The sequence below is a fragment of the Buteo buteo genome, chromosome 3 (assembly GCF_964188355.1).
Source record: "Buteo buteo chromosome 3, bButBut1.hap1.1, whole genome shotgun sequence".
NCBI classification, from domain to species: Eukaryota; Metazoa; Chordata; class Aves; order Accipitriformes; family Accipitridae; genus Buteo; species Buteo buteo.
In genome coordinates this window covers 40,338,365-40,351,028 of record NC_134173.1, presented here as the reverse complement: position 1 = coordinate 40,351,028, position 12,664 = coordinate 40,338,365, and the positions used below count along the sequence as shown (strand labels likewise).

At 36.8% G+C, this 12,664-nt stretch overlaps 1 protein-coding gene across 5 annotated transcripts in view; it reads left to right on the top strand.

Moving 5' to 3' along the window:
* The window catches only part of PDE7A (phosphodiesterase 7A), a 78,478-nt gene extending 66,167 nt beyond the window's left edge, over positions 1-12,311 (top strand). For all 5 annotated transcript variants that reach the window (XM_075023372.1, XM_075023371.1, XM_075023370.1 and 2 more), the window contains 8 exons: positions 184-279; positions 3,435-3,535; positions 5,388-5,519; positions 5,833-5,924; positions 6,552-6,696; positions 7,569-7,665; positions 8,702-8,782; positions 10,187-12,311. In XM_075023372.1, coding sequence (XP_074879473.1) covers positions 184-279; positions 3,435-3,535; positions 5,388-5,519; positions 5,833-5,924; positions 6,552-6,696; positions 7,569-7,665; positions 8,702-8,782; positions 10,187-10,398 — 956 coding nt within the window. In that variant the 3' untranslated portion in view covers positions 10,399-12,311. The remainder of the gene's footprint in view (positions 1-183; positions 280-3,434; positions 3,536-5,387; positions 5,520-5,832; positions 5,925-6,551; positions 6,697-7,568; positions 7,666-8,701; positions 8,783-10,186) is intronic.
* Positions 12,312-12,664: the final 353 nt, after the last annotated feature.

The window sequence follows — 12,664 nt, the reverse complement described above, 5'->3', positions numbered from 1 at the left end:
TTACTAGAGGAGATAGCTAATGGAATCTTGTCATGAAGTAAGATTTAAATATTTATCATAAATTGGTGTAGAGATTTGCTTGTATAATTTTTGTGACCAATTTGTTTGAAATAATACATTTCTTATGAAAGAGTCACTGATTTCATGGCTTCCAATGAATTAGTATTTTCATCTTATTTTTAGGAAACAGTCTAGTCAGCTTAACGTTTCATCTGTTTAATCTTCATGGACTAATTGAACACTTCCAGTTAGATACGATGAAACTTCGTAGATTTTTGGGTAAATACAGCTTTTTATTATGATGAATATTGCTGTTTATCCGCATTTTTATACCTTAACTGAAGTGCTGGTTATAGTTTAGCAATAAGGTTTGAAGAGTACTGATGCAGTCCAGATTGTGAAGTGATTTAAATTATATTGAGACAATCTCTCAAAGTTTCTATGAGTGTAGAAATCTCCATGTTAAATCCAAGCAAGTATTAATAAGTTGAGTAGTTTCATAGCAGGTGCTGTATTGTATTTATTCAATCTAAATAATCAGGAATATATGTGACATTGTGTGACATTTTTATTGGGAAAGGCTAGACAGCTCCTTTCTTTGTTTTGATTTTCAGTTCTGTTTTAATTTCTGAAGTTCATGATATAGTTTCCTGACTGTATTGAACATGCCAGTTTTGCTATATTTAATGGTGCCAATTTGATGCTATCTCTTGCTTGCTCTAACTCTCCTACAAACAAGCACTGTACTGTGGGGATACAGTCTCCATAGACAGAGTGCAAGACAATTTTACTTGAATGTTTGGGCCCGGGGCACTGGAATGCTTCAATGGAAGGAGTTGTAAATACAATGTACAATATTCAAACTAAGTGGTACTTTCACTCAACAGCTGAAAGAGCTGTCTTTCTGCATCCCTGTACCATAGACACAGATGCTGGTGTGATACTTCCTTCCTTCAGTTCTTCAATGACAGTGCCTTTTATTTAATTTTGTGGAGTGGGATGCTTTGGGTTTTTTGGGTGTGGGTTTTTTTTTTTGTTGGTCTTTTTTTGTTGGTTTTTTTTTTTTTAACTGAGCAGGAGAAACAAGATGCTGGTCCCTTTTAGCAGGCTTTCACAGTTTCAGAGAAAACAATTTTGTGGTTACAAAGCTTGTTGTTTAACAGGGGAGAAATCACATTTGGAAGACTTTTCTCCCCTTTCAAACAAGGGAATGTTTTTGTTTTCATCATTTAGTTCTTTTTCAGCTTTAAAAAATTTCAGTTCTGTTTTGCATTTCATGTTGTTCTAAAGTGGATATAATTCCTTCCAGTTTCAAAAAGGTAGATCAGCTGACCTTGAGGACTGGTATATTGGAATGTGAAGAAAACGATTGTAGAAATCTGGTCTTAGGCTACTCAAGTTGTAACTGAGTGTGTTTTGTCTTTCTCATCTTGCTTATTTCCTGGTTAGTTGAGATTTAGCAAATGACAGTACTTGAAATGAAAGGCCAGTTAGGAATGACTGGATTAATTAAATGGTTATCAAAAGATAACAGTAGTCTTAACTACATATGACTACTCAAAGCCATAAATCACTAAAATGAGATTATAGTTGGAAGAAAGCAAAATTTTATTCTAGCTTTGAAATTCCACCACCTTTCCCTTTTTGTTACTGCCTTCCACTTAATAGCAGTAAGGAAAACATTTCTTAGCTCTGTCCCAGCCCGTATGTCCCAAGGAACCTTTCTTCCGAATACAGCTGCTTAGCCTGAACCCAATTCATTCTATTCTTTTGCTACCTCTTATAACCTAGTCCAAAGTAATCTGAAGATCAAATTCCAGAAGACTAGGACAGCTCAAGTGGTTCATAGTGCCATACAAAATCTCCTTTGAGAACTTAGTGTAATCTTTTTAAGGAGAGAAATCTGGTTTTAGTCCTCAGTAGGATCTCAACATTTTATTTTTGTGTATATATATCATGTATGTATGTGAGTATGTGTGTGTATACATATGTTTGTTTATACACATACACAGTCTTTCTGTGATTTCCAAAGGCTACTTGGAGAGCTGTCTCCTTCTACTGTGTGTTTTCAAATTCTTACTCCATACCCGAACAGGGGGAGAGAAAATACCTGGAAACATAGGATGGTTGTACCAATCTAGTTCTGGCAAACTGATCAAAATTTTGTCCTAGGTCTGCTTTATTAAAAAAAAAGTTAAGAAAATTGTAGACTTCTGGTAGCTGGACCAGCCTATGAAGCCACAAAAAATTGAGGAGTAAACCAAGGACGTCCTCATTCATGCACTGGATGTGAGGGATAGGTCAAAGGGAGTTCTACTGCAGGTTAATAGACCCCAAAGATGCTTATTTTCATTATTTTCTGTATGAGGTGTCAGCTATGCGTTGAGTACTATTGAGATTACACGATGGTTACAGTGTTTTGACTTTTCATGAACCACACCTCTTCACAAATACCTTGGCAGTAATGCTCTAACATTACAGTCACAATTGCATGAAGGGTACTGGCTTGTAAACTGAGTAGGAAAAGAGGTTGTGGGCATGTTTGTTTGAATGGGACTGACAGACTGTAGTCAGCCAGGAAAGTGTTCTTTGGAGGTTTGCTTGAAGCTGCTAATGTGTCATATCAGGCACTTTAGAATATAGTTTGATTGCTGTGCTTCAGATCTTCTCCCCCTCCATTCTTTTTAACATTATAGTTTTTTCAGTCTATGTACTCAAGCTAATGTTCATGTCCTTTAAAGTATTCTACCTATAATATTTAAAGACAGACAGGAAGATGAAGGAAAAAGGAGGAAAGCAAGGAAGAAATTAAATAGGGAATATTAAATCTAGGAGTGGTTAGTCAGACCATCATTTAAATGAGATTCTTTTCTAAATTGCATATAGGCTTAAATTTGCCTGAGTACAAGTATGAGAAGATGCCTAAACTATGTAGAGGTGGCTTTCCATGACCACTCTCTGAAGGTGAAAGAAACCCACTTTATATGACAGGAAAGCAGTGCCTAGTTCCTCTGATCCTATCTGTTTCCAAGGCTTGTTATTGAAGTCATTCTGATGCTTTGGTAAATAGTATCATCTTCATTTTGTATTCCAGGTTGCCTCAACATTCAGGCAGGCTAGATTATCAAAAGGAGCCTTTCCTGGGAAGTTCTCAAAGTTAAAGTATCTCAGATTATATATTGATTTCAAGTTGTTTAGTTTTTGCTCCGAGATGATTTTACATGTAGTTGATTTCCTTTAGAAAATACTGTTTCTTCACATAAAAATCTTTTATACCTGCATCGTGGTTCAACTGACAATTTATTGACTTTGACTCTTTTATGTGTAGGTAACTTGTGATGTTGCATATTTCTGTGCCTAATAAGGACATATAAAATTGTACTTGAAAAACTTGTTATTTTATTCAAATTTGGATATTTGTTATTTTCCTGCAGTTATGGTTCAAGAAGATTATCACAGTCAAAACCCTTATCATAACGCAGTTCATGCTGCTGATGTGACTCAGGCCATGCACTGTTACTTAAAAGAGCCCAAGGTAAGGGATCATTCTCACTTTTGCATCACATGTACATACAGAAATACATGTATTTGTGTGTGTGCATATAAATGGGTTGTGTGCACATAGATGTATGTGTATATGCACATACACACACTTTTTATTAAAAATGAACAAACCTAAAAACCTAACAAAAACTATTTTTGAACACAAAAAGGCAGGGAATTACCCTCCATGTTGCTGAGGCTGTGGGTTCACACCTGACAGTATGCTTTTCTTTTTTCCTCTCTTCTGAGCTGGCATTGTCTTTTGTGTGTCTTTGTGTTGAAGCAGAATAGGTAATTGATTAAGATTGCAGCTGTTTAACATAGCTCTGTGCCCCAAGACATAGAATTGTGGCCTGAGTCAGAGCTGGCAATAATAAACCTGTGTATTTGTTGTTTGGGATGGGTTTTTTTCTCCAGAAACTACTGTTACCCTTGCTTTGCTTGTCTTTGATGTTCATGAATAGTATACTTTGGCCGGAGGCATCTTATAGCAATACATCAGGAATTCTTTTTGGCCTTTCTTTCTAAAAAAGGGTAGTGTGACAGATCTTAAGGAGCTGAGCTAGTTCAGTGTTTTTTTTCTTGCTACTTGGACTGCTGGCAGTCTGCTCTAACTGATTTCTTAGACAATTTCAGGGCTAAATCTTGTCCTGTATTAAATTGAAGACTGTAGTGCACTTTAGCCAGGGTGAGACAAGTTACCTACTTTGATGCAGATTATCTCCAATCTGGTATTCCCTTGAATAGCATAGCTCTTTATTCTGCTTCTGAGGTAGCAACAAGTAAGTTCTGGCTCCATGGATGTTTTTCAGAAGCTCTTTGCCCACTCTTCCCACTCAGTTTCTCAGTGCTGCTCTCTGATCAATTGTTGGTGCAGTGAGCCAAATCAGAGCTGATGCGTGATGAGTTTTTTATGGCATGCAGTTTGGAAGCTCTGAGCATTTTTAATTTAATACTTGTGGTGTAAGTTTTGTAATGCTTCAGATACAAGTATAGACTTTGTATTTTTAGTAACATATACAGCTACTGGTTCTGTTGCACCAAAGTACATTATAAACATGTGAGGCATGATAGATGGCAAATGCAACAGGGAATATAAACTTCTGTCCTTGTAGGGTGTTTGCTGCATTTCACTTTTGTGCAGGCAGAACTGTCCTCTCTGTTTTAGTGCAAGCTAGACTTTATTACTGAGTTTAACTCGGGGACCTCCCGACCAGAAATAGTAACAGCTATGAACAGTGAAAGTAAGTCCATGCAGTTTCATGCTGAGTTAATCAACATGCACATACTTCTTGAAAATACTTATTTTTGGTAGATTTTCCTCCTTCAGTTCTTTTCCTGGTAGACTTTGAAATACAATTTTGTGTAAGAGTAGAAATCCAGTCTGAGCGGTTCTAAAGTCTTCCAGAGCATTAGTTTCTTCCTTTTAAGATGAAAGGTTTTTATGTTTTTTAAAATACACTCAGTATTTAAAGCAGAATTGACACATACAGACAGACTTGGTAAATGAGATGGAGAGCTAATTTTAAGAATTTGTTGCTTTTACAGGGACTGGTTAGAAATAGTACTTCATTATCAGCTAGAAAGTAGCATTTTGTGTGCCAGCATTTTTTAAGACAGAACCTTCCCCTTCAGAAAGAATAATGCTTAAACCATTGTTGAAATTTTGTAGCTTTTGATGGGGAGATACTGTGAAAAGTCAGTGGGATATTAGTTTTACATTATTAAAGTTTTCTCTGAGTTTCTGTTGGCTTTCGAAAAACAAAAATGTGACACCCATGCCCTTTTTCTAAGGGCACACTTGCATTGCTAACAGAATTACATTTGTTGTTATTATCTTACAGCTTTCCAAATCTTTAACTCCATGGGATGTTCTGCTCAGTTTAGTAGCAGCTGCCACACATGATTTGGATCACCCAGGTGTTAACCAACCTTTCCTAATTAAAACAAACCATTACTTAGCAACTTTATATAAGGTAAGGATAAAATCAGTTGTTTTGTTAAAACCAGGTTTGGAGAATGCCTGAGGAATACAGAAAAGGAATCTAAATTGTGATGTATTTAGCTAATGGTAGGTTTGAATCCAGACATTGTTTCCATGCCACTGGGATAAAAAATGTGCAAGCTAACAAAGTGTTCAGGATTTGTGAGTTTTAACCTCCTTGAAAAAAAAGAAAAACACCACCCCCAAAACCCAATGAAACTGTCTGGTACTGCTCTTAGTATATAGCTCTTCAGTTTAAGGAAAAAGTCATCGATTGATTCGTATAATACCCTTTTTGTTTGCAGAATACCTCAGTATTAGAGAACCATCACTGGAGATCAGCAGTGGGGTTGCTGAGAGAGTCTGGTTTATTTGCACATATGTCATTAGAAAACAGGTAGGTTTATACAAAATAGTATAGATTAGTTTAAGATGTAAGCAAGCTGTCACTTCAGACAGACTTGCAAAACAAGCTAAATTACTGCATGGCAGTCCTGAATACAAAACGTAGATTATGATCTATTTTAAGAATTCCTGGATACCATGCTGTTGGAGTAGAGCAGTTCCTGGTGCAATGTAATATTTGGAAAATAACATTTACTGGGAGCACACTGAAGAAGTGTATTCATGTAGTCAAGCACCTGTTCAGATTAAACTTGGCAGCCTTTTCTTGTTCTGCCACCACAACTGTAGTTTAAAATAGACCCTCTTTACCTACTTTAACAAGAAATAAGCTTTAAACAATTAGTTTGTGCATTTTTCAGAAAAAAAAAAGGCAAAAATAGAGCTGAAAACTGTTTTAGTTTTCCTGAAAGCTGCCAGTGAAACATCCTGATATTACTATGGATGTTGTAGGAATTTTTCAGAGAAGGAAAACGAAAAAAAGAAACAGTTCAGTGGAAGTGCTGATTATAAAGCTTGCATTTGTATAATAATGAACATGATAAAAAGACATGTAGATCTAGTGATGGCTGTTGTTCTTTAATAATTAAGCTTTTTGAATGTTTGATATCGCTAATTTCAGGCAGCTGATGGAAAGCCAGATAGGTGATCTCATTCTTGCCACAGACATCAGTCAGCAAAATGAGTATCTGTCCATGTTTCGATCCCATTTGGATAGAGGAGACCTATGTTTAGAGAATGCGAACCATCGTCACTTCATTTTACAGGTGATCTTTTGGGTAATATTTTTGAAAATACCATTTTAGCATCAAACATAGTTTACTTAAAATGATAAATACTACTTCTGCCAGGCTATCTCCTCCTTTCAAAATGAAGTAGAGATATTTTTAAGTTACTGTTGCATTACAAAAAGGTTGTGCCCTCCACTTCAGTCTCCCCCCCCTCCCCCCCCCCAGCACTTCTCCCAAGTGATGTCGTTGTGTTGGTAAGTCTGATAACTTACAGCTGCTAAAGCAAGGAGATATGTGTTTCCAAGACAAGGTTTAGTTCTTCTGACGACTCTAGTGCAGTCTCAGAACTGTGAAATGCTTTGTCAGAACGTATTTCAGGAAAGGAAAGCACTACTGTTGTGAATCAATTTGCAGCTAAAGAGAGGTTTAGCAAGCTTTAAAAACAAAAGCCTTGAGAGTCTCTTTAGGTTTATAGAAAGCTTTATTATTAGGTCTGTATTGTGGATTATAAAAGAAAGTAGGCAAACAGATGAGAAGTTCTGTCCTGTGCAAATCATTACTAAAAATGTGAACTTCAGAGCCAGAAATGGAAAATACTGTTTGCTTACTTTGATGTTTCTTTTTCTGAGGTGGTTGTTGTCTCCTGTACTAGTGAATATACTAAATATAGTGCCCCTGAAATACTTTGACTTGACTGAATTTCCATATTATTCAGAGATGATCATGAGATCTGATAGTTCCCTGAGCGTTTTTTAAATTTGATTATAGAACATAACTTTAGAGAAGTGCAACTGTTAGGTAGGTTTGTTATTCACAAAACTTAAAATAATCTGCTGTCAGGAAATAAATAATTACAGATGCTTCTGTTGGAGGGAGAGGTAATCTAATGCTGTATATTAACTTACTAGATGGCTTTGAAATGTGCTGATATTTGTAATCCATGTCGGACGTGGGAGCTGAGTAAGCAGTGGAGTGAAAAAGTAACAGAGGAGTTCTTCCATCAAGGCAAGTAAGAGTAGAAGTATCTGTTGGTACATAATGTATTTATACTGTGGAGAGAGCAACTATGAGTCATAGCTCCTTGCAAATAAAGGAATTTGTATTTAGGACTAAGAGATTTACAGTATAGTATGGGATTTTTTTTTTTTTTACTTTCATGGGTTGTACTTCTTGCAAAAGGTTGGTGTTACTGAAACCCAATGAAGAATCTGCTTAGAATCTGAATCTAGAACGGCTTATGCAGTAAGATCCTTCAGCCTGAAAAGTGCTTCAGATGAATAATTATGCTCACCTTACATTTACTTAGTGGTTTCACTAAATTATGAAATGTATTCATCATGTATCTTCAATATTTAAACTTTAGCTGTGAGGCCTGTTGGTAAGCAGGTAAGAGCCAGGGAGGAGATTTTTAGTTACCATGCAGTTAAGGCTACTTACTTATGTAAGCAGTTAATAAAGCTTTTAATTGACAAATAGAGTGAATTTTCTCCATTATTATTAAATTGTTTTAGTAATAAAATAAAGTGTGCTTCTTTCTTAAGGCTAGCTTAGCTGACTTGAGACCTGCTAATTTGTGCATGGATATGATAAATGGGGAAGAGTGCTTTATTCGGTGCTAATCATGTGAAGCTTATTCTTAGATAAAGGTGATGGGGAAGCAAAATAACAAATTGCCTTTAGTGAGAAATTTCTGAAGGCTAAGCTATTCTCTTCCATATTGCTAAGGGGGGATTTTAATTTGTCATTTCTATGGCTGTCTAGGAGGTTTTGCAAGGAAGTATGTTAAGCCTTTAGGAAACCTGTGATTTGATGTTTTTTCTTTAATTATTGTTTGATGAAAAATACGAAGTACTGTTAGTCTCACTGACAGGCCTACTTGGTTTTTTTGGGAGATGGGGGAGAGAAGTAAATTTATTCAGCCAGCTGCAAGGTACCATCCTTGTTAACCAACTTGCACAGCTTGTCTCTGTTAGTGTTTGATGGCTCCATTTGCGTCTGGACTTGATGACTTAACAGTTGTATTATACTTTTGTTTATTTAGGAGATATTGAAAAAAAATATCACTTGGGTGTGAGTCCACTTTGTGACCGACAGACGGAAACTATTGCCAACATCCAGATTGGTAACTGCAGTTCAATTTACTTTAGTAGATTTCTTTCAGGATGCCACTTGAAAAAAGTACCTTTTAGATACATTTCCTAGAGGTTGTACCTGCTCTGTGTGCGTGCGTGGCAGCACTTTGAAAAAAATTGCTCTTTGTAACAATTTGCTCTATAACATTTCTCCTTTGAATTGAGTGCTTATGGAGAGGTGCTGCACTGACAGTCCTGGAGCCTGAAGCCCCTCTCTTTCCTCCCAGAGCAGGTACAGCATGGGAAGCAGCTGTCTGACTTTTCCCATGCTGCTGCCCAGAACTTTCTTCATCTGAAGTGGCCAGCTGGGGAAGAGGAGTGTTCATTCCTCTTGCATGTGCAGTCTTGGGTGCCTTTTGCAGCGAAGCTGTCACAACAGGGTTTCAGCTGTCTGGGTTTAGCTTTCTGGAATGTTAGCATTCCTTTTAAATGCAGCCTTAAGAAGAGTGGTGGGCAGAGATTTGACAGAGAATGGTGAATAGCCATTGTATTAATTTTTTTTTTGCTAACTTGATTTGGATTTGAAGTAGTAAAATGACTTTTTATAGTTATTTTTAATAAAGTAGCTTATGTAGATTGAATGGGACTCAGTTAAAAACATAGTAAAGAAGAAATTTAACCACAAACACAGTGTGAATTAGTGCTTTAAATTAGAGGCAAAACCTGATCTGTTCAGTCAGCTGCATTGTTTTAATTTAGCATGTTAGAAAATCATACATTTCTGTAATTTGACAGATTCAATTTTGGTCACCTTAGCATTGAATTTTTGGTTCATGGAAACAGACACTAAAAATAAATGCACATGCACATACACACATCATGTATGTAAATGTTTGTGTGTTGATGTTTTGTGGCCTTTTAAAATTTCTATAATTTGTATTTTTAGTCAGCTTAATATTGTGAAAAGAATATCTTCTTTTTCACCTCTCTAGTATAGTTCAGACTGTCTATGGGGTAATTTGTTATAAAATCTTTCTTTGAGAAATTTAGGTTTTCTAAAGTAATCTGTGTGACTTAGTTGCTGATATTTAGATTCCCCCCGCCATGTTCTCAAATATTTTCCTTTATTTGGTCATTGTTGGGAAAGAAAGGAGGTTAATTTGTAACCCAATATAATGCTGTTCTTTTGACTGACTAGTAAAATCTTTTACATTTTGAGAGATTACTTTGTAAAGATGCCCTAAATATTGAAATGAATTTCTAAATGCAGGTTGGAGAAGAGCAGTCTGACATATTGTTTATTTTTTGCTACTAAATTTTATTTAAAATACTTAGTTTGAGGTTTTGGGTTTGGTGTGGTTGGTTTTTTTTGGTTTGTTGGGTTTTTTTGTTTGTTTGTTTTTCCCTTCCCTGTTTTTTTTCACTTTGGTGTGTGTGTTTGCTTGTTTTCAAAGGGTTTATGACCTACTTAGTGGAACCACTGTTTGGGGAATGGGCCCGGTTTTCAAACACCAGGCTGTCGCAGACAATGCTTGGCCACCTGGGACTGAACAAGGCTAGCTGGAAGGGAGTGCAGAGGGAACAGTCTGGCAGTGGTGACGATGTTGACCCCGCTTTTGAGGAAATGGACTCAGACATATTACCTCAGGAACCTCGATTGTCCTGACCTCAATCTTCATGACAAAACTGCCTCTTCTCTTGGTGTCTGCATGGTTGGATTAAAGGAGATACTTGCCAGCCCAAGGTTTTGGTAAAATGGTAAAATGATGCCAGCATTATTTATTTCCAAGTTTTCCTTTGACACAGACCATTTGAACCAGAATTTTTTTAAACTGCAAGATCTGAACATAGAGCAATATGCATACGCCTCAGTTGGTTTTCGTTTGGAACCTTGAATATGCAAAGCACAGCAGTGACTGAGCCTTGGAGGAACAGTACAAAAGCTTCATTGTGCCACATGGCTTTGTTTTTTTGGTGACATTTGGAATACGGTCTTCAAATCTAAGACTTGAGATGGATTGTTCCACTTTCTTGGAATTTAGCAAGACTTGCATAAATGTGTTCAAAGCATACCTTCCACTCAGTCCCTGTTTTAATACGGAAATGTGAAGTGCCCATCCTCTGCTGCCTCTGGCAAGACTTGATGTTTACAAATGTACTCTGAAACTATTGGTTCTAGACTTAACCTTTGCGCATGGCTGTGAAGGAACCACTAACTTGGTTTTTTTGCTTTTTTTAAAAGAAAAGATCAAATCTGAGACTGCAGCTCTTGTTTCTTTGGATGCCAGAAAAGCCTCCCATTTGCCATAATTTTGTTTGTGCACTGGGAACTGAGCATTCATCATACAGCACAGCCAAGCTTTACTCCAGTGCTATATGGGAATGCAATTTTTTAATGGCAGAAAACACTTCTGAATTTGGGAAGGGAAGGGGTGGGGGTGGGGGGGAAGCGTCCGAACTGCATTGCGATTCTGCAGTGGAAACATCGCATGTTGTTTTCACTATTGTACACTTGAACTGCACATGCAAGAAAAAGGTGGAATGTCTAAACACCATAATCAGCTCAGGGTATTTGCCAATCTGAAATAAAGTGGGATGGGAAGCGTGTCCTTCAGAACAAGGGTACAAATGCCCCTTTCGCTGCAGCGTGTGTGTATGTGTGGGTGTGTGTATGTTTGGGACGGGGGAGGGTGGGAGGGAACAGGGAAGGGTTTGAACGGCAACATTTTTTTTTTATTTTATTTATTCTTTTAGAATGTGACAATTTCATGAACAGCCACATTGGGGAGGAAACTGTAACAAATTGCTACAGATGCCTTAAACTATGCACAAAGCTAAGTGACCAAATTTGTTTTTGATTTGAAAAATAATAATAATAATAAAAAAAAATAGTGCATTGTTTACGTATTCCTCCCTCTACTGAAACATTACCCACTAAAGGGTTTTTGATGGGAAAAGGAGAAAATGTTTTTTAGGACAAAATTAAAGGACTAATTTTAAACTTAAAACATTCCATTTTTGTAATTTGTTTTACATTGTTTTAAGTACAGTAAGCACAACTGTAATCTAGTTTGAGAAACTGGTGCTTTCTTTTAGTTCATTTGTATTTCCCTGTTATTATTGTAAAAGACTGTTTCTTAATTCTGTTTACAGTTTGTTGCAACAGCCATTTTTGGGAGAGAGCTTCAGCGTAAAGCCATTTGTAAAGGCTTTGCCATATTCATTTTAATATGTGCCTGTTGCTGTTAACTTTTAATTAATAAAAAAAATCTTTTCACATTATGCTCCTGTACATTTAAGTTACGACCAAGTCCAGCATTATGGAAAGGTAGCTAAGGTTGCAGTCAGCTTCCACTGTAAAACTTAAGCCAACTTTTGGATTTGAAAATACTAGTCCTCATACGCCAAAATTTATTGCCTCTCGGAGCTTCTTCGCCTTTTACTGTTTGAAAAGCAGATCCTGACTTACCTGTTTCCCTTCTAAAATTAAGTTGTTTATTATTCTTTCATGTTCCCTGAAGTAGTATCATTAATCTCAAAGTGGCCATGTTTAAAAGAAATAAATTTATAATGAAACCATTTTTTTGAACCTGTGTGAACTTCCTTCCTTTGCTGTCAGTGCAAGTTCTTGCTGTTGTCTGACTTCAACAGAGAAGGATCAGATGGGACAATGAGCTTTGGCTGTAACTTGCAGTAACAGAAAAGCCTTATTTTAACAGGTTGTCTTTGAAAGGGTGATACTTGCCAGTGGTGTTTGGAGCTGTTGGAATGAAGAGGTAACGCCTGCATGTGAGTAACTACAGAGAGACTGCAGCTAAGCTTCCTTACAGCCTGTACAGATTTGTAGGGTTAAGCGTGGAAAAGTACAGATTCCTTTTCCATGTTTTTGAATAATACATATGCCAAGCCTGCAGCTACTTTCAAACAACCAC